We start from the raw sequence: 27,493 nt of genomic DNA, 5'->3' as shown, positions 1-27,493 counted from the left end.
CCGTGTGTACAAACATGATGGATGTATGAACCTTGTTGACGGCAACATTCTTGCAGGCGTTTTGTGACAACAAAACACGGAGGATTCCTATTGAATAAAATTTGACTCAATACTGCCACCACATGGTTTGGCATGCTTATAGCCGTCTTCGAAAAACGCACTCATGCGTTTACGTGTGGACGGAGATTTTTTTTAAAAAAACGCTGTTGTGTGGACGCGAATCATTTTCGATGCGTTTTGAAAAAGTTGCGTTTTCAAAAAAATCCGTCATCGTGTGAACGGGGCCTGAGATAGCAAAGTGATCAAGCGATCAGGTGTCCTTGATGAGGCTCAGAATGGCTTCATTGAAATAATGATTGATAGATAGATAGATAGATAGATAGATAGATAGATAGATAGATAGATAGATAGATAGATAGATAGATAGATAGATAGATAGATAGATAGATAGATAGATAGATAGATAGATAGATAGATAGATAGATAGATAGATAGATAGATAGATAGATAGATAGATAGATAGATAGATAGATACTTTATTAATCCCGGAGGAAATTGCATAGGGACCGTTCACAGCTGACTAAAGGTTCTCACAGTCATGAATGCTCTAGCTAGTGGACAGGTAGCGCAACTACAGCCACTAGTTTTTTTAAAATCTATATTAAATTTTTTATTATATGTGCCTTATAATTCGGTGCGCCTTATATATGGCATAAATTATAAAATAATCAATTCATTAAAGGTGCACCTTATAATACAGTGCGCCTTATAGTGCAGAAAATACTGTAGTGCAAGTCAGATTATGGCTGGGGACACAGAGAATGACTTTGTGTCAAGAAGAACAGTCTTTAATTTAATATTGTGTTTTAACTGTGCAAATAAAATTAATAGACTCTTTCTGCTCCTTCTGCAGCCGGTGGAAAATTTAAAGTTGAAAGTGGAATACAGTACTCTCTATATGTTCAGGGTAACGAAGACAAGTGTCACTGGTGTGTTTTTATTAATGAGTTCTGTGACATAGAGAAATATTCTCTATTCTCAGTATCGTTGGGTACAAGGAGAATTGATTCACATATGTTTTCACAGGAGTTGTTGACAATAAAAATTCTCAAATACCTTCCAGTCTATCTTTCAAGTCTCTGCATCACAGACACAACACACAGTCTCCAGAAGCTTCCGGTACGAGCATCTGCCTTGGCAGCAGTTTGTTTAAGAACTAGCCTTCCTTACTCAAACATTTAAAATTACAGGGAGGATAGTCTGCAAAGCACGATACCATGCTATCTCCATGGAAACCAGACAGAGACACAAATTTGTACACATCAACACACACACACACACGACACACACACACACACACACACACACACACACACACACACACACACACACACACACACACACACACACACACACACACACACACACACACACACACACACAGTTCAACCCTCTCACAATCTGAAGTGTGAGATTATGTGAGAATTATTTACTTCCCACCTGACAAGAAGAGGAGTCTAGAGTGAAAGAGAATTTCATATCGTAGGTTTGTTGTGTTTACTGTGTTCTACTAGGTACATGTCAACTTCACTGGAAGCTTCAATTGAAAATCAATTACGTTTTTTTTTTCTACAGCAGAGGAGAAAATAACCAAGCCTTGATGTAAAAATACCACCATGGAGTAGAAGGGTACAAGTGGTAGCAAAGAAAGAAGTGGTTTGTTGCAATCATGTAGGAAAATAGAAACCCTGAAGACTATTAAGAAGTTACATCACTGACACATTCCTGTATATTTCCATCCTGTTAATAAATCTGTGTGTTGTAGATGTGTGTAAAAGTACTGCTAGTATGAAGACTGTAGCCTGGTTAAATTTAGGGTGATCATTCAGCCGTCATCCCGCTTCAGTCTCCCTCCCTGTAAGTGGGTCAGTGACAGCACACAATTGCCAGACATTGCTTATACAGATGTATTATATCAAATCTGATGCTGCCGTATGTTATGATTCCAAGAGCTTCTCACTCAGGCCTCCCATCCATCTGCACTGTCTGTCAATGACATCAGTTAATCACTCCCTTCACTGATGGACATAATTCATACATCTCAAACCCTCCTGCTCCTCAAGTCTGTGTGAAACCTGTTGTTTTATGTCTGTTTAGAGTTTCACAGATAAATTGCAAATATAGATAGAATGAGCACAAAGAACAACCAATAAAATAAGTTGTAAAATAACATAATAAGAAAATAACAATGAGTAGTAATAATAAATTTGAGACGAGTCTGGACCTGTGATCATAGTTTGATTTTTACCTGCAGAAAATTCATCCATCCATGGATACCTGCAATGCACAATTTGAAATCTTTTAACATCTTGGTGCCGTAAGTATCAAAGTAGAAACATAATTCTGTGTTTCAGGCACATAAACATTTTCTGAAGTTTTGAAAATTATGAAATAGATATGGAGATCGGTGGCGCCCAAGAGAAAAACATTTTACTATGAGTAAAAAATCTTGACGAAAGATAAGAGTGCAACCAATTACACAACAATTGTAGAATGCCTTCTCAATTCAAAGAAAATAGTATAACCAGCTGTGTAAAAAGCAGCAGACAGATCCAATAGAAGTAAATATTGACCACTATCAGTTACTATATTGGATGCTGATTTTTGAACTACCAGGCAGGAGGCTAAGGGGAAGACCAAAGAGGAGGTTTATGGATTAGTGAAAGAGGACATGAAAAGTAGTTGGTGTGAGAGAAGAGGATGCAAAGGACAGGGTCAGATGGAGGCAACTGATTCGCTGTGGCGACCCCTGAAGGGAAAAGCCAAAAGGAGAGGAAGAAGTTACTAAAAGAACATTTCAAAACTCAAAAGTGTGTTATTTCTGTGCTATAACCTCCCCTAAAGCCCGGATGAGTTTCTCAAAGGGATCATTGCCACTGATTAAAAAAATGATTGGCTTTGATTCAGTTTTTAAAGACTGTAGAAGTTAATGTTAATGGCAGTTTGCAGACTGGATGAAAACGGTCAAGAGAATCTGGTTCTTAAGCATTTCTTTTTAAGGAGATTTTGTACTACTCTTTTAAAATTATCAGTAATAAGGAATGACAAGAGTGAAAGGATGAATAAGTCCACCAGAAATTGGTAGGAATGATGTCGAGAGAGCAGATGCACTTGGGTAAAAGTACAGTTTGTGCTTTGAGGAGAAGGTTCAGTGATGATGCGATGAATGATTTCCAAATTAAGTCCGTCCATCATCTGTAGAGTGCATTTTCAATTACACGCTTTCAACAGCACCTGTTCCCAGTTGGTCACAAAGATTGAATGATTTGGCAGCTACTGAAGTCAAGGATATAGTCTTCATTCTATATTTATATTTCTATCACATTGAGGAGAAACTGGGATCTTTTCAAGCCTGTCATGAACTTTGTCTTGAATCAAGAGGAAGCGGGTGTTCAGACATGCATCAGGTTGACAGATTTTACAGTCGATCAGGAAGCTTCCCAGATGGTGTGCCATCATCTAATTGCAGCTCACATCAGATGAGTCAGTCAGTCCTCCTACATTGTCTCCGAGCCTGTTTGTTCTTTAACAGTCAGGCACAGTCTACATTTATACATCTATTATTGAACATTGCTCAGTATGTTCTAACTGCAAATACAGTAAATACCATATACTGTATGTCTGGTAATATCTTACCTTGTGACCATGACAAATGAGAAAAGAGAGAAATGTGTTTTCCGATGTCTTTGAATCAGTCAGAAAATGATCAGCGGATGAGACTGTCCTACTATTTTTCTTGTATTATCCACCTTTGAAATATTTTACAAAATGTTCTGGCTGCATTTTATGGTAAGCCACAGGACATATTTAATGAAAAACAAAGAGGCGTAGCGGTGGACTTTGCTAGGTCCTCGGACTAGGTGACGTTTTCCAGAGCAGGCTTTCATTTTAGACAAAACACAATAAATCCCAGCTTTTCAGCTTTGCATACTTGGCAGACATCTTGCCAGACTACTGTCAGTAAAAATTCCTATTCTCAGGCAGTGTATGTCTCAGGTCCACTAGTGCAACATCAGGGAGAGGGAGCAATCAGTACTGTGCAAAACACCTATTATAATTAGGGCTCTCTCTCACTGATGCCCCCCCCCCCCCCCCGATTCTCTCTCGAGCTAACCAAACCCTGCTACCACCTTCAAAATGCCTGAAAATTGAGAAGATGTGTTGTCATAATTTGAGTTATGATGAATTTTAATAATTGTGTCTATTATTGAGTTTTACAGCTACTGCCACTGACAGGTCAATATTGCCATCAATACTTATTGAGGTTGATTATAAAAATTTTTAATATACAAATACTTTTTTTGAATAATAATAATAATAATGACAAAAAACCCCCAATTATGATTAACGCAAGACATAAAAATACACAAAAAGCTTTTATTCCTGCCCACTGCTCTGCAGAGTTCACCCTGTTCAGTTCTGCCCTGTGTCAGTCAGATGTGAAAAGAACACGATGAGCTGTGAAAACCCGCCTCCCTGGATGCACATCAATCGGAAACCACGGCGACCCATCAGAAACACGCCTCCTCTTCTTTCTCTCTACTTTTTCCTGTCGGTGAAATGCAGATTGAGCAAATAGTTTCTCATTCCTTAGATTCCTGTGTGTGAGTAACTGAGTGTGCAACGTGTGATAGTGGATGGTGTTGTGTTTCTGAGAGAGACGGAGGGCTAGAAGCTCACGCTAGTCAAGAGTTTCCTCTGTGGAGTTAACATGTTGGGCTCAGGCAACTGGATCAGGATGGTGGGGGCTTTATGGCTGTAAATATATCCACTGATTAGCTTGATCCTGATTTTTTATAGTGTATAAAGTTACCATTCAATTTATTTTTATTTGGATTCTTTTCAAATAGCACCATTCATCCATTCATTCATTAATTCCATCCCGTTCGTCTGTTTCTCTGTTCGTCCATTTGATTGTCCACCAAATATCTTCACAACCGTTGCAGATAGAAAGATGAAACAAAAAGCACATTACTCGGGCTGCAAAGGGGATGAAAACGAGATGATGACCTTGACCTTGAGAAAACTTGGTCAAGGTCAAATATCAACTTTTGTACACTCAGGAACCGGATAAGATAGAAAGACAAGGGAGAAAGCCAGTGTTTTGATCTATGAAAGTAGGTCAGGGTAAAATATTGAATTCAGGGGTTTCACGGGATGTTGCAGTCTGTGACTGCCTTGTTCATTCATTCATTCATTCATTCATTCATTCATTCATTCATTCATTCATTGTGTTTCCAGTGGCTAAAGGAATTCAGGGGTGTGGATTTTGGCAGCCTTGGGTAGAAGTAGTGGATGCAGTCAGATTATAAATTGTCAACGGTCCTCATGCGTTCAGAAAAGATCGCAGAGTCTTATCGGCCTCTCTGAGTGCAGATAATAAACCTATAGGTACGTGTCGGCCCTGATGTAATCTTTCTGGAGTATCTTAGCTTTTGTGATTCTTCTCAAGGAAGTGGAGCTATTTATAGAAGACACTCTGACCTCGCCTTGTCAACTTTATTTTGATCAATTTCACCTTGGTCTCCAGAGCATTAAGAAGGGCACCAAGCCCAATGCAAGTCTGAGCAAGTCAAACATTAAATGGATCATTATTTTTCATCATTTCTCTCTCTGGAGGCCAACACGTGACTCAAACAGAGTCTTGCAACCCCAGTATTGTAAAAGTGTTATTTCAAATCAAATTACAAATATTTTTTGATCCCTAAGGTACATTTTGATAAGCAGAAAAAAATAGTAATAATGACAAAAAAAGTCAGAGGATTGGGCATTGCTAGACTACATGATAGGCAGACAGAGCAAACTGTAAATGGTGATCTGCCTGCAGGAAGTGGGTGTTGTTGACAGGATCACCGGCTGTCATCGTCTGTCATGCGATGATATTGACCCCCAGGTGCCATAAGAACAGACAGCCATCATAAAAATGCACTCACTAAAGAAAGAGAAGAGAAATGTAATAGCTGCATAAACTGATAAGATAAGACGAAAAGCTCTGAGCACAACAATACGAATATGTCCTTACTGTCCCTGACTTCAGTTAAGTTCAGCTGTTCTTGTATTTTCATATGCAAAGGCTGATATTGACACAATCATCTCATATGTATATAGAGTACAGTACATACACGCATGCACCCGTGCGCGTGTGTGTGTGTGTGTGTGTGTGTGTGTGTATTTGTGTGTGTGTGCACAGTTGAAACACACACACACACACGCACACACACACACACACAATTTTCAGTATATATACTTAATACTTAACTAGGAAATAAAATTTGAACTATTGCAAAGCCACGAAATTAGTTTCATGGTTCTTAGAGGACTTACAATCTTTTAATGTCAAATATTATTCATGTAAATTTTATGAAAATAATTGCGTTTGTGTGGCGCAAATACTTTCAAAGCTAATGATGTCCCCAGCAATCAGCTGTAGTTGTTCTAGTTGCTAATGAACATACTTTCCATAACTGCATTATATCAGATAGTTGTGAAATAAAAGTATATGGGAAACAATATATATGTTGATGGTGTCTTATTATATACCAATTTTACGGTTCAATTAATATTTACTTAATTTAATGAAGTTTAGCAGAAGTCATTTTCATCTACTTCAAGCTGGTTTTTCCTCTTAATAGAATAATAATTTTTTTAAAAATGCTACCAAGATGAGAACTGAAGACAAACAGCAGGACAGGATTGGTTGTCTGACGGGATTTTGAAGAATTTTGTGCTGGGAGGAATGGTTAAGAGTCAAGTTTAGGAGTACTTTGTGGCTCCAGCTTATGAATCAGAGGTTCGTGATCTGACAGCCAAAAACAAAGAGACAGGCTCCAGGTGGACAGTGTCAAGTGAGCGCTGCCTGGTCAAACAGACTGTCCTTCAACAGGGAGAACCGGACATTTACATGCCCTGATGGTGCTTTTCAGGAGCTGATATATAACCCTTGACCTCCTATGACAGGAAAAAAAGGGAAAGGAAAATTCCCCTTGTTACGCACAGTAAAGCATGATGTTATTATAGCATTACAAAGATAAACTAACATGTTGATGGAATCTGGCAGACACAGCTGCTGCCTGAAGCTGCCTGTTTGTCTTATAAATATCACACACTGTCAAGCTGTGATCCAGGTACTTGTTTGAGGTACAAACATCACATTTTTGGGGCTGCAATGTTGCCACAAGATGGACAAATATAAAGAAAGCGAGCCTATTGGCACGCTTGGTCCAATTTTTAGAAAAATGCCAGATTACAGCAGAAGTCAGCACAATTATGATATGTGTTTATATGTCTTTGTGTGTGTGTGTGTGTGTGTGTGTGTGTGTGTGTGTGTGTGTGCGTGCGTGCGTGCGTGCGTGCGTGCGTGCGTGTGTGCGTGTGTGTGTGTGTACAGGAATAGAGCATGGGGTGATAAGGATTATCCTCTGCTAACCTCCATGCGGATGACCAGTGATGGCCACAGCATCACCTCGACAGTAAGTCTAACTCTTTTCTTTTAATTAAGAGATTCTAAACTAATTTCACGATTTCATTATAATTGGAAACTAATGACTATTTTGCAGTTTGGTGGATGACATAATAAATACAGGACAGCAACAACAGGAAGAACAACATCAGCAGGAATTTCTAGCCTCCCTGGAGACGATTGTTCTCACCATCTTTCTCTCCATCATCATCATCATGACAGCATTTGGAAATCTGCTGGTCATGGTGGCACTCTGCAAGGACAGACATCTTCGGTGAGTTGGTTGCAGGAAGCAATCGTCCAATCTTCCCATCAAGCCCCAGCACAATAAAAATCTGCACCAGTAGCATCTTTTCAAATTCTACACATAAACTGAATGAACAAAAGAATAATTTCTGTCACTAAGAACTAGGACTGAACCCAAAAGCACCACTCTCAAGACAAAGTTTTATATAATTAAACAATCTTGATTAACAAATTGCAATGAAAAATAATGCTTTCAGGGGAAAGGCAAAAGTACCTGAAAAATACCTGTCTCCCCCTATGAGGGGGGGACAGGTGGAAACAGACAGGAAGCAAGTTACTCTGACACGAGAGTAAGGCAGGGTTTCAAAATGAAACAGGAAGTCACTAAACATCATGGAAACAATGCGAAAACAAGTCAGAGTAACTTCTTTGACATAACTCACCAGTAAACTGTACGGTACTGGTGAGTATACCTTTCCTGGACAAGCTGAGAGAACAACAACAATAGAAACATCTTCCCTCTTGCAGACACTGACGACGCTGCTCTGGGTTGGTTAGTTCCAGCGGAGTTGTGCCAGGTGGATGAGTAAAAGGCGCACCGTGGCTCTGATAACGGGCTTGATTCCATTTGTGCTCTTGTAAACAACTGCCAGTTCCAATTGCAAGAGCTATCCAAGAGTCCAAGTTTGCGGGCAGGTCAAGGAGCACCAACAAATCTTGGATCTGGTCCGATAGTCCTTTGAGGAAAACATCATACAGGGTCGTTGCATTCCATTCACTCTTTATGGCCAAGGTGTGAAAACTGATAGCACAGTCACAAACTGAGTCCATACCTTGCTTGATGTTGCTGAGATCACATGCCCCTTCTTGATCTGTGGAGAATGGATCAAAAGCTCTCCACAGAGTGTTGACGTGTTAATGGCAGTGTCAGGTGCGCTGAGTTGGCTGGGTTCGTGCTGGCCAATCAAAACCAAACCAGTACCGAACCCAATGCACGATTCTCAGGACAAACCATGAAAAATATTTATTTTCAACGTGCAAGGAAAAATCGCTCTCTTTCTGATGAAAGTTAAAAAAAACAAAAAAAAATGACAAAACTTTGAAGACTAGAGGAACAAAATAGCAAAATTAAAACGTGACTGTGGCAGATTCTAAACAAAGTAGCACCAAAACGTCTGACACAGGAAGAAGGGGGATACAGACTATCTACACAAAGTGAGGAGGAACAGACACTCACACTAGTGGGAAACACACAAAGGAAAGAACAAATTTTCCAAAATATGAAAATAAAACAAGACATGAGACAAAATGGATACAAGACCAAAACAAATCTTTTCACACAAGGCTACAGATAAGGTCATATATTTGTCTAATGATTGTGTACTAAGTTTAAAAGCATTAAAGCCAGGACAATTATTTCTTGCTATTGATATTGAGAAAAAAAGGAGAAAAAGTGTTATAATGGATGTAACAGTACTTAAAACAGCATTCAGTTACTTATTTTGTTTGGACCCAAATACAGACAGATATTGTGAAGGAAGTAGATAGCCAGGTGGAGGTGTAGAGAGAATGGACAACAGATTCACAGACAGTTAAGGGAGCGTGGATACAGAGGAAAACAGGGAAAATAGTGAGGAGTAGGAAAGTCTAAGCTGTGGTATAGCACTGTGTCATTGTGTTCCTTAAATCCATCAAATGTCAAAGCACTCACAAAACAGAAAGTCATTCAGAAAAGAAACTCTAAAATTCTACACACAGCTTCATTTACAGTATATTACATTATATATTATGCTAAAATTGGACACATGCCAGTTTTGCATCTGTAATTTCTCTAAAACCATATCAGATTAAGGTCATGTGATGCTCTTGCTTTAGATTTATTTAGCCCCAAAGGATTACCATGACCTGGATGAGAATCTACACGAGCACCATGCTTGTAGTCATTTGAGACCCACTGAATCATGAACAGTGAATGATGATGTCTGTGAGGATCGTTAGTGATTTTAGTGACGGTTGATCTCTTTATGAAGTAAAGTCAACTCAGCCAGGTGTGACCTGAAAAAGCCTCTATGAGAAGGTTTTAAAGGCTTTTAAAATGTTTTAAAAGCTTTAAAGGCTTCATTCAGATTGTATGATACTTCTGTGGATAATCTAGTCTTGATATCTCCTCTCTTCTCTTAGAAAGAAGAAGACCAACTACTTCATTGTTTCACTGGCATTTGCTGACTTGCTGGTTGCTTTGGTGGTGATGCCCTTCGCTGCAATCGAGCTGACCACCGGCCATTGGTGGTATGGAGAAATATTCTGCCTGATCCGAACGTCTCTTGATGTGCAGCTCACTACGGCATCGATCCTGCACCTCTGCTGCATTGCACTGGACAGGTTTGCATGGGATTTGAACCCAACTCTTTAGTTTTTTCACTAAATTAATTGAATGGCACACTTTGATGCGCATTTGGGATCCAATCAATTTATCACACAAATTCAGAAAAGAAAAATAAACCATGGATTTGATCATAGAAAAACAATCCTGTGTAAAGAGAGTTACCCAAAAATAATATCAATAAAAGATTAAATAATAAGCTTTAATAAATAAACAATAATAACAATGAGTTACTGATTTTCCTTCTTCAACTTGGAACTCTTCTTTATTTCAGACTATATTTTTTGTTATAGACAACAAGTCAGTATTTATGCACCCAGAACCAGATAAAAGCTGAACTCAAACCCCATATTTTCAAAAAAGAGTGCAAGGCTAAAAAGAAAAAAAGATACCCTGTTGATTAATAAAATATTCACAAAAGGACTTCAGACAAAATGAAAAAGTCCTTATTCTCAAAAACCCCCCAAAACAAAACAGAAAAACAATTGATGTTGACTCCAGAAGTTATGAAATGCTTTGAGAAAACCAGATCAACCTGTGTAATGTGGAGTCAGCTACTCACTAGTTTGCTTATATATTCTACTGTCGATGTTATGCATATGTCATGCTGGATATGTAAGCACATAGAGAACTCCACCTACCTGTATGCCTTTTATTTTTGCTCAACATTTAAAACAAAGCAAGTGAATCTATCAATTTATGAGATGAGTGATTTTAATGTTCATCCTTTTGTTATTTATATGGTACCATTTCAGCTAACAGTGAATTAATATTACTGGTTCTTGAGCACTTTAATCTGCTGGGATTGTGTCAGTTTTCCCATCCGTTGATTATCCTTATCATATGTATTGCTTGAGGCAGTGAAAGAGTAATGACTTGTCTGACTACTTTTCAGAGACAATGGTTGTGAAATGTGATGACAGGAGATATTATCTTACTGCTTTTATTGAACAGTCATTTATATCGATCCAGTTTTAGAGAGTCTTATCAAATGTGGCTTCGCTGCTTGATTTGGTAAAGTCTCTGTACAGATTAAATCCCAAGTGATTTGACTGTTGCAGGATGCATTGAAAATTCAAGCGGTAATGCATTCCTACATTGTACAAATGAACAGACTAACCAAAAGCAAGCCAGTAGTAGAGTATCTGACCCACTCAGTACCAACCACTGCCCTCTGACAGGAGGTTCAGAGTCCGTTGCAGCAGAATAAATCGATTTAAAAATTCATTTAGTCCAGTTTCAGTAAACCTTTTAAATAGGAGTAAAAAAAGCATGGAGCATGGGCACCGGATGATCTTTCATGTAAAATGTTTTTTTCCATAAATAAAATGAGATTATCTCTGTTTTTATTGATGCATTTGTTATTTATTAACTCCTGTATTATGTATTTTATGAGTTTTTAGAACTGTCATTCATTGGGCTTCTGCTTGAAATTTCTTTTTTATGATCATAGGTAGATCAAGCTAGTGCTTTGATCTACCTACGATCTAGCTTTGATCTATGGTCAAAGATAGTCCATAACTTTGACCTACCCTGAAGGTCAAAGCTATGTACTTGTCAGGTACTACTTTCGGGGTACCCTGACCTACCCTGGAAATCGGTCAGGGTAAGTCGCGAGGTGTTGGTTCTTGTTCAGTTTTGTTTTACACCTTGGATATTTTCCCAGGTATTATGCTATCTGCTGTCAACCGCTGGTCTACAGACACAAGATGACCCCCGTCAGAGTGGCAATGATGCTCAGTGGTTGCTGGCTCATCCCCATATTTATCTCCTTCCTACCCATCATGCAAAGCTGGAACACCATCGGCATCGAGGACATTGTGAGGCTTCGCTCTCTCTTTGAAAATCAGGGAATGGGGAAGGTGTAATAGTTATGAGCTCCAGAAGACTTGCTGGTCTTCCATATTTTTGAAACATGCAGTATTATACTGTGTATTTTTGACACAATACTACATTAGAAAGTTCATACATCTGCTTCAGCTGCCTAAAGAGATATTTTTTTAGCAAAGGCAAATGCCACATAAACCTTTCCAACCTAATATTCTCCATTTCTAATAATGTTTCCAATCCCTTAAACAATGACCACAAAACAATCCCAGTCCCTGCAGAGGCTCTCTTGCTGTGAGCAAAGACGGCGCTCAATGAGCATTCTGCGCTGGTTTGGATATGTTTTGGCGTGAGGTTATTTCAGAGCTGCCTTGAAATGAGCTGCAGGACTCCCAGAGGCAGGCAGGGTTAGATGAATTCATTCAGCCCCAGTTAATGAAATGCACAGCTCTTTTTTTCTTTCGTTCAGTCAAGCAACAACAGTCTCCCGAATATCTTGAAGTCATATTTCACAGATCTATAAATGACTTGTGTCTGCACAGTTTTTAGTTTCTAAAATATTCATAAATTTTTCATTACACTTTTGTTCTGTGCTTAAAAAGGAATTATTTGAAACTGGAATTTTTTTCTCTTGACTGCATTCACTAACTAATTCGCTGTTTTGTAACAGAAGTTGAGCAAAACAGCACAATATTTACACTTGATTTAAGATTTCAGACAATATTGTGCTGTTTTGTTCAACTTCTGTTACAACACAGCGCATTAGTTTGTGAATGCAGTCAAGAGAAAAAAATTCTAGTTTCAAATAATTCCTTCTTAGCACAGAACAAAAATGTAATGAAAAATTTATGACAAAGAAAAACAAATGCACTTTACTTTGTTAGAGCATGTTGCTCTCACCTGAAACCAGGAGTGCTGAATCTTATCTGTCAAATTCTGGGAAGATAAGATTTTACTGCCCCCTTACATAAACTTTATGACATGCAGGCTATTTGGAGCTCAGAGGGTAGTTTTCACGTCTCAACTAGATGCACTTGCATGACTTTTTTCTCATGTTCTCGTTGATGATTTTGTCAGCTGATCAGATAAGGACAACCTCTATAATATAAAACAATTACAAATCTAAAACTGGTTCTTAAACTTATTTAACATTTACAGTTTTACTTTATTTCATGCTAAACTGGGCAAATTGCCTCCTGTTTTTAGCTCGAAGACAGGAAGTATATTTAGAAAAATGCTGAATTAATTGTTTTAACTTCAGGCTATGATTGATGTTGATGAAGATAATTTGCATTGAAGTTTTATCAGTAAGCCTTTCACCTAATTCTGGTCTTTCTTTTTCAGATTGAGGAGAGGATAACCTTGGCAGGAGGCTCCAATGACACAAACTGTGTGTTTATGGTCAACCGGCCATATGCTCTGATCTGCTCTGCGGTGGCTTTCTACGTCCCCTTAGCCCTCATGGTCCTGGCCTACCAGCGTATCTACGTCACCGCCATGACCCATGTGCGGCAGATCGAGATACTCCAGAGAGCTGGCTCTGCACCAGTGACCGGAACAGCGCCGGTGTTAACCGCGAGGTCGTCCACTTCATCTGAACCCTTGGAGCACTACCGCCTCAGGACGACAACAGCCAGTTCCTCCTCAGAGGCTCCCATGACAAACAGTCGCATGCGCATCGAGACAAAGGCAGCAAAGACACTTGCTATTATAATGGGTTGCTTTTGCCTATGCTGGGCACCGTTCTTCATCACCAATGTGGTTGACCCGTTTATTAATTACTCGGCACCGTGGCAGCTTTGGACTGCCTGGCTGTGGCTGGGGTACATTAACTCTGGCCTGAACCCCTTCCTTTACGCCTTCCTGAACCGGGCGTTTCGAAGGGCATTTCTGGTTATTCTCTGCTGTGGAGATGAAAGATATGTGAGGCAGGGGAGCTACTCCTACGTCCAAAACCACAGAGCGTGCTCAGCTGGGTCAGTCAACGGGACATCTATGGCACTGAGGTAAACACACAGTCAAGGATCAGCCACACCCCTTTCTTAGAGTATTTTCTCAATCTTGCCGTCAATATATTCAAGCAAATATTGTTTTTTTTCTTACTTTGGTCAAGGAATGCCATAATTACTAAGTACAAACTGTGTTACGCTGTATTACATCCCATCTATACAATATTTATGAGTCGCTCTTACATCACTCATTCGTTTTCACGCTGAGTAAATTATGTTTTGTCTGACATTTGAAGCAGCTATGAATTACTGTAAATATACGAGCATGAGTAAATGGTTTAAGAGTGTCTGTCTGTGTGTGTGTACCCTGCTAAGTCATCAAAAAACAAATTGGCCACTGTAAAATGTGGCTCATTTGTAGTTCATATGGGTCCGCATCACCATAACAGTGTTGACTCGGTGCCAGAGTGCTACTGGAAACTCTTATACTCTCTATTTACACTTTATAATTAAGAGAGTAATGATAGGCTAGACTGTCTTTTGTTCCTTTTTTCTATTTCATGACAAAAACCAGATAATAACAACCTTATTTTTTATGCTGCAGTTTCAAAAGTCCAGGAGTTTCAAAGAGCGAGCAACATTGAACTGTTGCTCTGTTGAACAGTTCAAGTATTTCAATTTAGAGTGAGGATACTGCATTCATAGATTGTGCAAGCGCATGTTGACATTCTGTGTAAATTACTGATCAGTCAGATTACATTACTGTCTTTTAAAAGCCATTTAGAATAAAGAAAGATATTGTTTCAGACATTATTATATCTTAGTAAATCAGAAATAAATGGAACCAGCAGAGAGACAAAACACAATGATGCAACCATCATCTTATTTGGTGAGATCTTGTTTTCCATTTAACCCATACTTTATAATGTAAAGTGTCAATAATAGATGTGAACATGCTGTGCCTTCTCTAAAAATAAATGTTCGTGATCAAAGCAGCTGTGTGTTCTGCTGTTGGAACATTGTACCAGTGAAAAGCAAAGCCTTCCAGGTTAAAATATATATAACAACCAAATATTTCAGTTTAACAACTTAGGAATGAACCTGTGGTTTGAACTCTGGTCAGAAGCTGTGTCGTGCAATTTTATTATTTCCTACCAGGAGATATCAGTTATTAATATATCATCTATAACTCATGTGTAATGAATGGGTTGAATGAAGATAGTGGTCCACGTGTTGTGTCTTGTGATAGTTGGTGCTTTCAGCTTTTGAGTTTCTGTTTTACATTTAAGGATAATCAGAAAGAAGTGGAACAATAGAAGCTGGGGGGAGGATGTAGGAGTAAGCCAACACAGACAATAACAACAGCATGTAGCAAGTAGGAGTAACAAACCAGCAGCAGCAATGACTGGCCTTTTCCCAGAAAGTACAACTAGTACCTCATTTTGTGCTGTTTGGAGCATTTGAAACAAAAGATTTGGAACCTGAAGAAGGTGTTCGCAGCTGGAACCACTGAACTAAAGTATGAACTTACTGACATTAGTGGGTGTCTTTATATTCTACAGGTTGAAAGAAAAAAAGGAAGGCAGGCAGGCAGGAGGGAAGGAAGGAACGAAGGAAGAAAGGAAAGGAAGGGAAACGGAATAAAGAAGTAACATGATTAAAAAAACATTATTTAAAAAGTGAGCAGTGGCTTTGGTCTTCTCCTAAGTGTCAGGAAATGCTAGATGGTATTATAACAAACCAAACCGTCTGCTGATCTGGCTGTTGGCCAAAGAGTTCACTGGAACACCAGAATAAATAATATATAAACTAAATAATCAGCAGATTTTCTGAGACTAAATGATTAGTTGTTTGTTTCCATGATACGAACTCCTGGGAAACACGTTGGATCGGAGACCACAAAACCAGATGAAGGGGGGATGAATTCATCCACAGCAATGTTGTCTTACATTTACTTTTTGAAACACTTCATATAATTAATATATTGATAAGCATAGTACTTATCATTAAAATATTAAAATAAAACTGTGCCTTACTACTTTGCATGAGATTATAGGATTAGGTAATGGACAGCACAGGGCTGCACGGCTGTTGTTGTGTCCTAAGCAATTCTGTTAAAGATGGGCCCTCGCACATTTGTGCATCGATCCTCGCAACTTCACCTCATCACGGCTTTTTGGTCGACAGTCATGTGATACTGTACGTGCATTCTATTGGCTGACAGAATGCGGAAGTGCGCTCGGTTCCGTCAGTCTCGGGCTTACGTGAGACACAAAGGTGCTTTCACAAGTCTATCAAAGTGTGGGAAAAGGTAATACAGATAGAAGGTGGTTTAATATCAGTATGGGGAGGGTCATAAACATTTACATTACTGTAAATAAAAAAATTAATAGGTTCCTGGAACACATTAACCACAAACAACAAGGGCACACTGTAATCTGAATTTAAAAAGAATAATCTGCCTGGAGACTTTGCTTTAGGTTATGAGCTACATACTTTGGCTGTATTGTGTCTGTTTTAGCAACATCAATAACAACTTAAATTATTCCCAAGTTGATTATGTACTCTACAGTTAACTCTTTTGTTGGTTAGGTAAAGTATTTGATGCTGTTTAGAACATCAACCCTCAGTAACAACGGATCCACCAGGCCTCTGGTAGACCTTGTACCAATACTGCCTCCAAGAAATCGTTGAAGAACTGGAGCCAACAGAGACAAAAAGAAAAAATGCTATTATTGTACACAGGTTAAACAAGGAGACAAGCTATCCAGGGTGTTCTTTAGTCTATGGAGAGAATGGAGAACAAAAATGAGGAGAGAGAGGAGAGGATCCTGCTACTCTTCTACCACCTACTGCCTCCCTGCTGGTGCAGGTTGAGGTGATAACATTAGGAGGCTAGAATGTTGTTCACAGTGAAATGCCGATGTTACCTAAGAAGCTTTTCCCCCCTGTATTTTAGCATTACAATATATAAACAAAAATCATTCAGTTTTCACAGTCTTGTTAGTATATTAATCAGATGTATTGTGTATGCCTTGATAATTAAAAACTGCTGATGTAACACTACTTCCAATATTAACTAGACTCCAGTAAAACAATAATGAATAGGGCAATAAAGCACCTTGTCTACAATAGTATTAATAATCACTATAGCTTCAGGCTGGCTTTGCATTCAATATGTTAATGGTAGAAGGAACAACACTCCTAGAATAGTGATTGGTCTTCCAGAGAGGCTGAATGTAACATCAACCTGATGGCATTAGACGTAATTCACGGGCCACATATCGGGGTTTTTGAAAGGAAATTCAAATCAGTTAAATGAGTATCATTAATTTTAAAGCCGACTTGCACCACGTTGTTTAAGTCCTTCCCTGCTAGACTGTTAAACCAGCAGATGAAGGAAAAGTTAAAGAGGTTCTCAATGGTCGAAGAGTAAACAGACCCCAAAGGAGCTGATTCTCCACAACAGTCCGTTTGAACACTAAATCAGTGTTGATATCAAATTTAAGCTTGGAGTCAAACAAAGCATCCAGATGTGATTCAATAATTCCTATGCCCTCACTGTGAATAAAGCTTGTAATGGGGTTCATTTTATTTTTTCAAAATCAATAACCAGTTAGTTAGTGTTAGAAAAATTGAGATCAATGTAACTGTCGTCATACCAGTAAATGAAATCAGGAAGAGCTTTCCAATGATCTCATTTTGTGCCCCGAAGAAGTGACAACAGAGCAGCAGAGCAGTGTCATCTGAAAATGTAAAAAGGAAACTGTCCGCCCTAAGGCATTTGCAACTGTCAATTTATAAAATAGAAAGTAATGGAGAGAAAACACATCCTTGTGGCAGTGGTGGGCTGTGCATTTCACACCTAGGCCTTCTGTGATGTTCTACTGAGTCAAACTTGAGTAAGCACATCCCATAATACTGTAAGCCACCAATGTAGCGTTCAGGACTGAGACGTTTATAAATTCTCTCAGATGGGAAAAAAACCATCACTTGTGAACTTCTGCAGAGGCGTCAGCCCTACTCCTTTTATTGTCACTCGCACAGAAGAACCCGCGGCCACACCTTTATAGACGTCACACAACTACATCGCAGAACAAAACCGGCTGTGCATTTACAATAAACATCATTTATGAACATCATTTATGAAACCATAGCTGGAGGAACAAAATACAGAAATACACTAACACACTACTAGATGTTGCTTCACCTACTCATTGCCTACTCATAGGCAATGAGTATTGCCTATGTTACTTTTACATTCACCATCTGGAGCCACTATAGCTGCCCGGCTCCCACTGAGCCTGTCTCGTAGCTCCGTCGTCCTGGTTTTGGGAATAATACAGGCTATTTTTCGGCAGTCTTTTTGTTTATTTCCTCAACAATCACACAGCTGTCCAAGTGTGCCACATTATTTACAGAAATTATTATATTTATGATAAGATTTAAGTATGTTTTAATGCATTTTCCTCCCTATATCTATGTCTATACAGTGTACATATACACACACACACACACACACACACACACAGAGAGAGAGAGAGACGCCGGCTTTGTGAGTTCGGTCCTGATGAATAAAGCATCAGGGCTCTCCACACGACAACCTGAGGTCCATCACAATCAAAGAATGTAAACCTCTATCGTTGACGAAGCCAAAACGGCTCCGTAAGTGAGAGACATGGACAAATGTGAAGACGGGAGCTAACTCGGCTAGCAGCCCAAACTTCTGGGTAGACGCCAGCCAAAAACACTCAAAATTGTTGTCTTGCGTACATTGTTTGCATTATATGTAAATGGACATTTAACAGAAAATAAAGTATTTTCTGTGGTGGTAGCTGTTTATTTAATTCCACGATGCTGTCAGGAGCTCTTGTTAATGTGATTCCTTCTGGCACATTGGTTGGGCGCTTGATTGACAGGTAGTGGGTGGAGTTAAAACTTGACAGCATGACATTTTCAATTGAGCTCATTCAAATGTGTAATATATATATATATATATATATATATATATATATATATATGTGTGTGTGTGTGTGTGTGTGTGTGTGTGTGTGTGTGTGTGTGTGTGTGTGTGTGTGCACAGTTGAAACACACACACACACACGCACACACACACACACACAATTTTCAGTATATATACTTAATACTTAACTAGGAAATAAAATTTGAACTATTGCAAAGCCACGAAATTAGTTTCATGGTGTGTGTGTGTGTATAATACACACACACACACACAAACACTCTGGGATATAATATGACATTTTCGGTTAGAGAGGTTTTATCCAATCAGAATTCAGCTACCTCGTGTTGCCAGGTTGTATTAAATCTGTCCAAGGCCTTCAGAATCAACAATGCAGGCACTGAGCACTGAGTGAACGGGTACATATACGTAGTTGATAGATGCGATAACCAATCAGAAAATAACTTGGAGACTGTAAGGCCTTATAGCTGGCCTCACGTTGACCCGACATGGACGTGTAATGTGATTGGATACTCACTTCCGAGAATTCAATGCTATGCATATCACAAGGGTCGGGTTACGGTTAGAGCGTAGAGCTTCAGTGGAGAAATCTAAAGAAACTGCCAACCACACTGTAATTAAAATGTGTTGCTCCAAACTGATACTTGGTCCTTAATGTCTTCTGATGAAAATTGATGAAATGATCTCCCTGATGAAATGATCTGTTTGTATGGGTTGGGACATTAAATGTCAATGAGCTCCCTCTCTCAGCACCTGCTACACTCACCCGTTGATGTGGTGCATGTGCGCCATGTACAGGTGTGTTCGCGCACTTAGGCATCAGCTTCAGTGCTTATACTGTCAGTAACTTCATTACTACGTATTCCTTTTATTTTTCTCATGTTTTTCATTCTTATCAACAATTATATACTGTAATTAAATTTTTCTATGATAATCATGGAGCTACTTTATCAGTCAACCGAACTTCACTCCATGGCCGCATTTTCTAAACATGAGAACAGCTGAACTGAGACGAACTGGTAAACATAATGGAGGATTTGTAGAGAAGGAGACAAGGGATGAGTATGGGCATGAGATTAAAACATGTATCCCGAAAGTCATCGTGAACAATGAGAGATCTCTAAGCTAACAGGATGCAGGGATCGTACCGGGAGCAGTAAGACGAAACTTGGAGATCAAGTTTTGTTCTCGTGAATTGCATTGAACTGTTAGTTGTAGGGAACCGACCCCATATTATATCTGTCTACTAACCCTACGTCGAAGTAAAGAGGAGGAGGACGATAGAAGCTAGGACATTAAAAAACTTTACATACAATTTTATTCTCTTATATATTCTCTTTTTGTTACGATTTCTTTGTAGCTCTTCATTCTTAAATTCTCCTTATTCTGATATTCGCTAAACAGCTTGTGAGAATTTTCAAAGTGTAGTTCTGAGCAAGGTCATTGACACACACTGCTAGCTTAGCCTGAACACCTCCACCTCGGGACGAACACGTCCTTATCAAGGGAGAAGGGGGGTTCTCGCAGACGGGCTCGGGATATGTCAATCAATCCCGTAGTTACGTCACCACGGGCGAGAAATTAGTTGGGACATTTTTAGACTCCTGGATGTTTTTCATCCAGGAGTAGATCCTAGAATCTACCAAATCCAGATTCTAGGATTTGGTAGAGTTAGAGTTAGGGTTAATGTTAGAAAAAAATGTTTTGTTGTTTTGGTCATGTGAAATGCTTATTCAGACATAGACAACAAGAAGGATATTATTAGTTCTCAAATTTGCCTCTGTTACAGATCACAATTTTTAAATGAATGATAACGACTCGTTACATAATGGTCAACAGACTTTTTTTGAACTGCAGGGTTTCTGGTGATGGTCATGTTGGTGATTTACTTCACGGCTGTGTTTGTGCTCAGCTGCTTGGAGCGGTGATGATGGAGGAGGTGACCTGCTTGTGTCTGCACTGTTTAACTTTAACACAAGTGTTTCACCCCACAAAGGAGCGCTTATGCACTAGTTCAAACAGGGGCACACAGAAGATCCTCTGATAGTGTCTAAAACACAAACTCTAAATATGCTTCTTCTTAATTTTTTCACAGATTGATAATTGTTTCTGAGTAATCTCTTGTGTGTGTGTGTGTGTGTGTGTGTGTGTGTGTGTGTGTGTGTGTGTGTGTGTGTGTGTGTGTGTGTGTGTGTGTGTGTGTGTGTGTGTGTGTGTGTGTGTGTGTGTGTGTGTGTGTGTGTGTGTGTTGTGTCAGTATGCATTTTTAAACCTGTCTGTCTTTCTGTGTGTTGGAAACAGAAAGACAAACATTGTTAACTCCAGTCTGACGTCCTTTCTTCAAACCCAACTCAGACAGAAAACAGACTCAGACAATCAGATTACAGCCAGCAGGATACTGGAAACTGAAATTACTGTAGGAATTAGGTCAAACTATTTTGCTGAGGTGTTTCGGCCGCCTCTGAGGGTGTGATGTGTGTGTCTGTTGTTTGAAAACTACAAAAAGTTTTCATTTGTGTCTCTGCGTTTATGCATGTATGTACACAAAACAGCCAAAACCAGGTTGGCTTATAGGACTCAGTCCTGATAAAAGGCAGATGTTTTTTCATGTTTCTGCATATTTGAAAGCTATCATTAATATTGCCGTGTAACATTCATTTGAAACATAGATCATTTTCCTCACGTCATCACATTGTTTTTCAGCGTTACTTGATCGTACTTGTTTTATCGACGTTGTTCTGAAGCCAACATTGATGTCAGCTTCTTGTTCATTTTCAGGCATTATTGAGGCACTTGCTTGTTGCTAAATTGTAAAAAAAAAAAAAAAAGTTTTGGATTCCGCAGCTCAAAAGGTTGATTTTTGGTCCAAGTTGTTTTTGAAATTGTTTTGTTATATTGTTTCCATGGGGGTGAATGTTGTCCTGCTTATAAGTTTCCATCTCTGTGAATTTATTTCACTTTAAAATAATTCAACATACCTGTACCTGATGGTGCGTCACTTATTGTCTGCATGGAAGGAAAATTATATAAATCTTTCAAAATTTTAGTTCCATAAAATCGGTAAACAAATCAAAAACACTAGCTGAAAAGGAAAATACATGATTAGCCACAACTAGTTAGAATTTGGATGTGCAAAAATCATGAATCCTTAAATCAAGTATGTAGCTATACATTAAGCTGATACTGTACTGTATTAAGGTTACCAAGATAAAGAGAAAATGGTTCGCATTACACAGAAAATAGACACAAATACATGTTTAATTATGTTTCTTTAAATGTGTTTGAAATGCTATACTTTTGCTTGTTCTACCACATGAAACAAAGCATTTTTCAAGTTTTTCAACTCTTTCCTCCTCTGCTGCCCACCCCTATTGTCTTACCTCCTCACCTATATTGTCTTACCTCCTTTAGAGCAGCTGACAACAGCAACTAAAACAGTGTTGGTTGAATGTGGGATCTCATGAATAAAGAATAGAAATGAGTCAAACCAAAGTGAATGTAATTTGCAGTAAGATCATGTTTAGAGTGATAATATGGACACTTGTTTACTCAAGATTTTATATGTTGAGTGAAAACAATTAAGAGCCAGAATTTACCCTCAGCTCGGCGTGTAGTTCTAAAGTCTCACCATTATCGTCCGTGCACAATCGGTGTCACTGTTTTGTGATTCAGCTCTCTGGTGGTAAAACGCAAAACAAGGCACGGCTTTTTAGTAACTTGAAAACAGCCAAAGTCGAAATATATTTTAAGTCAAGCTATTGTGGGGGATGAATGAGAAGACTCTTTGGCTTGAGGCCCTGTTGCCACGATCAATCTGAGCTGTTTTAACCATCCTAAATATTTCAGTGTTTTGATTGTGAGGATAAAATCTTCAGCTCCATGTAAGGAAATTAGGACTTTGCTGAAGAGGTTCAGTAGAGAAGAAATCAAATGAGCTATGAGTGCAAAAATGTAACGTAAAACATCAGTGAAATAATGAAAACAGAGAGGAATTAGACGCAATGTAAATAATTGTTGGATCATGGTAAAGGAATAGTCCACAGACAAAGGATATTTTCCTGTCTGGACTCATACTAGGGGCTAAAACACAGGATATTTTGGCCTTTGGGGCTTTTATTTTGACAGTTCTTATTTTATCTGCCTCTCATAGTCCACCCATAAGTGCTGCAATTCATGAGTAACAATCGTAGCCATGGGATAAAGATAGCACTTGCCAAGTAAATACAGGGTAAGTCATGTCTGTGGCAGGCAGACCTTTCAGGCCAGTCGCCACCATGGCAAATGTTTCTTTTTCTTTCATTAATAAATATTATTGTTGAAGGATATTCTTTAGTTAAAAATATTCAGAGTACATGTATAACCTTATTACATATTTTCACTGCCAGGTAACTGTCTGTACTATTTTAACGGTTTAACATTGATTTCAGACAGGCGAATTAGGAATATGCTGTAATGTAGAAATGTTCAATGATTTGCTGCTGTGACACCGGTCTCATTAACGTTAATGTTGACATCAAAAGTAAATATGTAAGAAAGACTATTTACAATATTATAATATTTATATTATTTATCATAATTATACATGTATAGCATAAGTGCTGTATCAATTTTGAATTAAAACATTACATGTGGATTCAGGGCTGTGTGGTTTATCATGTGTTTAACCTCTGACAGCTAGATGGAAGCATCGCCATCTGCCTCCAAGCGTTTCACTCTTTCAAAAGGGTGAAACTGAGTCAGAAAGTAGAACATAGATAATAATACAGGCGCTTGAAACAATGCACCATGTTTTATCACAGTGGATCAAAGTGTGCTCCATTATAACCTTTGTATCATAAGATGTGTGATATCATATCAATCTTAGTACACATCTGTGATGCTCAGAGCCTCAGGGAAACATCATGTATTTAATGAGCTTCAACAGTAAATAACCAAAGAAATGAATGTTTCAAAAATATTACTAATAATATGAATAATAGAGTAATTTATATTTGATGAAAAAAAATTAGTAGCTCTAAGATCTGAACACTGTTACTGTAACAGCATAGATGGAGATGTGTTTCAAAATCCAAGCAGGTTTTACAAGTTCTTTTAACAGCGAGACCAGTCTGGTGAGATTGTCCTTTTGAAATGTGCTAAATTATACCCCATGTAATTAGAAGGTGAGTGCTGGGTTTATTACACAGGACAAATGAAAGAACTTCATTGACTGACTGAGGGACAGTCAGGTCTGTAGTCTTTCAAACCTAAGGCTCCAAGTCAAGCTTCATGGTTATACAAAGCCTATGGTATATTTTTGTTTATACATGCCAGCATCTGTTTGTTGACTGTTGGTTTGTCAACAGGACTAGGCAAAAAAATTAATTTCCATGAGACCTGGTAGAAGGGACACAAGGAAGAACCTGTAATACTGGTTGGAGAGGATATGTATGAAGGAGCAACACTAAGAACTCTTTTCACCTCCTTTAACTTTGTCACAGTCCTTTTCTTCACTGCTTCTCTCTATTATACACCATCAGTAAACATCTAAAAGAAGTTGAATTATTTTTGCGGAAGGGTTAATCAAGTAACGGAGAAGAAACAATCATTTTTGGGGGGATTTATCTGAATAAAGGAGCATATTCAGCTTGTCTCTTCTTGCAACTAAATTCAAGTTTACCATGTCTTGTTAAATTTGTTTAATTCAACTAAACGGTGAAGTTTTTCCCTGTACTTATTGTAAAATAAGTCAAATCAAGTGTTGATAAAAGAGGTTGTATTTCCTTGATATCAGATCTCAGAGCAGTGATGTCCAGGACAGGCTCTGTGCCTTAACTGGAGCAAAACCTGCTTCTGATCTTGGGAAAACTTGTCCCAGAATAGATTTGTTCATTTTTGTTGTGATCAGGAGCTCATTTTCTCCTCCAGGTTTGAGGTGTAGACCTGCATGAATGAGAAGCAAGTCTCTCTAAAAAGGGAACGGTTTGTCACCCCTTCCCTGGGTCTTCCCAGGGAAGTGCAAACACTCCAGTCTGGGATTTATTTTGAGATGTGCATGATTTATTATTGTTTGATTGAAACCTGAAATCCTCCAGCTGCTCCTCTCACCCTGCTCTCTGTCTGTCTGTCTTTTTCTTACCCAGGAGATTCAATTTCCTGTTTCTTTACTTCTATCTTTTGGTGAACATTGGTGTGAAACATTTGTCTTGTGTCTATAACTAGTTTTACTTGCCGTCTGTTTGACCGTTTCACCTTTCTGTCCGCTAACAAATTCCTTTAATTGGGAGCAATGAAAACATGGAAAAATCCAGATCTCCACTATCTCATGGGAGTCCAGAACAATGAGATAAAAAAAAGTAAAAGAAACACATCTAAAACATAAAAAGTATCTCTTCCTCCATTGTCTCTAACGTGGTTTGGATGGGCTCATCTAAACGAAACTCATCTCTTCCTCAGTCTATCCCTCCAGGCCAAATTCCTCTGTCCTCCTGCAACAGGAATTTTGTTTTCTTTGTGACAAATTGAACTAGAATGGACCCAACTGGGTTAAAGAACCTTTTGAAAGTCATTTTTATGGGGAGTTTTATTATAATTGATATCTTTGGTTGGACTTAAAATGAAGACTAAATTATACAAGATATTTCTAAGATTATTTGTAGGTAAAAAGGAAATGAGTAAAGCTGCAACATGCAAAAAAGAGAGAGATAAAATATGAGGTAAAATATTATAATTTGCTCTGTTACTGGTTCAAACTTTTTTTATTATAACCAAAAAACAAACAAACATTGGACTTGTAAAAAAAATTTTCAAAAATCCCCCACAAATTGTTTGGGGAACCAAATATTTTGTTTGGCCCAATCATAATTGTTAACAGTTGTCACTTGTATGCAACAAATGCAAGATAAATACAACTTAAGGAAGTCCTGACTAATGGATTTCACAGGCTTTTCTGAAGGAAGACGTCTTCAGCCCAGAGCCCCTCTAGGACTGTCAGAGAGAATCAGCTTAAAACAACAATGAGAACTTCAGCTCCTTGAACATCATGATTGAACTTTGCATCAGATGTCTTGCCAGGTTTCTGATGGGGCTTCTCAGGATATCCACTATCACGGATTCCCATCGTTCTGTGAGAATACTCAGTCCCTCAATATTACATTTACAAACACTCAAGTCCCGCACATGTTTTCCATCTGATGCGACAGACGAGGAATGATGGGTAAATGCTGTGTGTGATGACAAGTGAGAACAGAACAGTAGCTGTTACATTTGGGTTTTTAAAGATTTAGTAAAAGGAATAAAATCACAATTACGAGCAGTTTATTGACAGGAGAAAATTTATTTGGGTCATCCCACCAGTTCTTGCATTTCAACAACAGATGAGTTTGACCATCTGTTTAAAATCATTTTTATACCATAACCGTAACAAGCTTGACCTACGTAAGAAGTTGTGTTTTTAATATTTTTATATTCATTTTCTACAAATCCTTTTTTTTTTTTAATTTCCAAGGAAAGAATACTTCAAGGTATCTCTGAAAGTTGGTCATCTTCTTAACGGCATGACTGTGTGTGTGTGTGCGTGCGTGTGTGCGTGTGTGTGCGCGTGTGTGTGTGTACTCATATGCATTGCAGGAAACAGTTTGAAGTTGTGTCATTATACAGCATTTGTTAAGTTTTACAATAGTACAGTTGAGTTACAGTGATGTTGTAAGATGAGAAAACTCTGTCAATCTGTAACTGCTGACCTCCATTCAGCCTCAGGTGAATCACATTCTTGACTTCTGTCTGACAAAAATAACAGACTCGTGTCTGACACACAATAAAAAGCCTGGCTTTACACCTGACATGTAGACTGGCATGTCAGGTGTGCGTGTGAGCATTGTACAAGTTCAGGGATAAGGTTCAGACACCCATAGGTTTTGGGGTTTTTTTTAATATATGTTCATCATTATGATCCATATTTCTATTCTCCATAATTCAGTTAAACAGTTTTCTATGTTGTGTTTCCTCAGGATGCATCTCAATTGCCTCTCTCCACGACAGCCATGTGTGTCTGTGTGTGGGAGATGTCTGGAAGCCCTTTTTGTCTTGTTTATGGGTTCAAAAATTCTCTGTATGACAAATGTTGGAATGAAAAAGTGGTAAAAACAGACATTAAGCTACTGAGGATAGAAATGATGGATTGGGTCAGATCTGTGTATGTTTAACAGCTTAATAGCTTTTCTTTGTTCATATATTCTACCATGAAAAACAGCTGTTGCATAAAAACGAATTCAGCTCTATACCTGTAATATCATCCATCATCTTGGAGGTCAGAACAGAGATGAATGTGCGTAAGGAGAACTGTTGAGCTGCATTTTGTAATAACGGTGCATTTTGTAATAAACGTCAAAAATGTCATAAGTTATTACATAATGCGGCAAAATTTATTACAAAATGCGTTAGTTTATTACAAAATGTGACTTTATTACAAAATGAAATGAAGACTGAAGACTGTTAGATATGTTAACATGTATATTTTTAAAAAATAGCGGTTAGAAAAAATCTACTGAAGCTGTCTTTACATGGGAACACATTGTGAGATCCAAGCTCCTCAAACTCCATGGGGACAG

At 38.5% G+C, this 27,493-nt stretch overlaps 1 protein-coding gene across 2 annotated transcripts in view; it reads left to right on the top strand.

Moving 5' to 3' along the window:
• The window catches only part of si:dkey-247m21.3 (5-hydroxytryptamine receptor 4), a 49,362-nt gene that overhangs the window by 9,734 nt on the left and 12,135 nt on the right, over positions 1 to 27,493 (top strand). For both annotated transcript variants that reach the window (XM_068335570.1, XM_068335571.1), the window contains exons 2-6: positions 7,448 to 7,529; positions 7,617 to 7,793; positions 9,947 to 10,147; positions 11,815 to 11,968; positions 13,320 to 13,981. In XM_068335570.1, the coding sequence (XP_068191671.1) occupies positions 7,507 to 7,529; positions 7,617 to 7,793; positions 9,947 to 10,147; positions 11,815 to 11,968; positions 13,320 to 13,981 (1,217 nt within the window). In that variant the 5' untranslated portion in view covers positions 7,448 to 7,506. The remainder of the gene's footprint in view (positions 1 to 7,447; positions 7,530 to 7,616; positions 7,794 to 9,946; positions 10,148 to 11,814; positions 11,969 to 13,319; positions 13,982 to 27,493) is intronic.

The sequence above is a fragment of the Antennarius striatus genome, chromosome 15 (genome assembly GCF_040054535.1).
Source record: "Antennarius striatus isolate MH-2024 chromosome 15, ASM4005453v1, whole genome shotgun sequence".
Taxonomy (NCBI): domain Eukaryota; kingdom Metazoa; phylum Chordata; class Actinopteri; order Lophiiformes; family Antennariidae; genus Antennarius; species Antennarius striatus.
The sequence above is the reverse complement of the archived record's forward strand: the minus strand, read 5'-3'. Positions and strand labels throughout refer to the sequence as shown.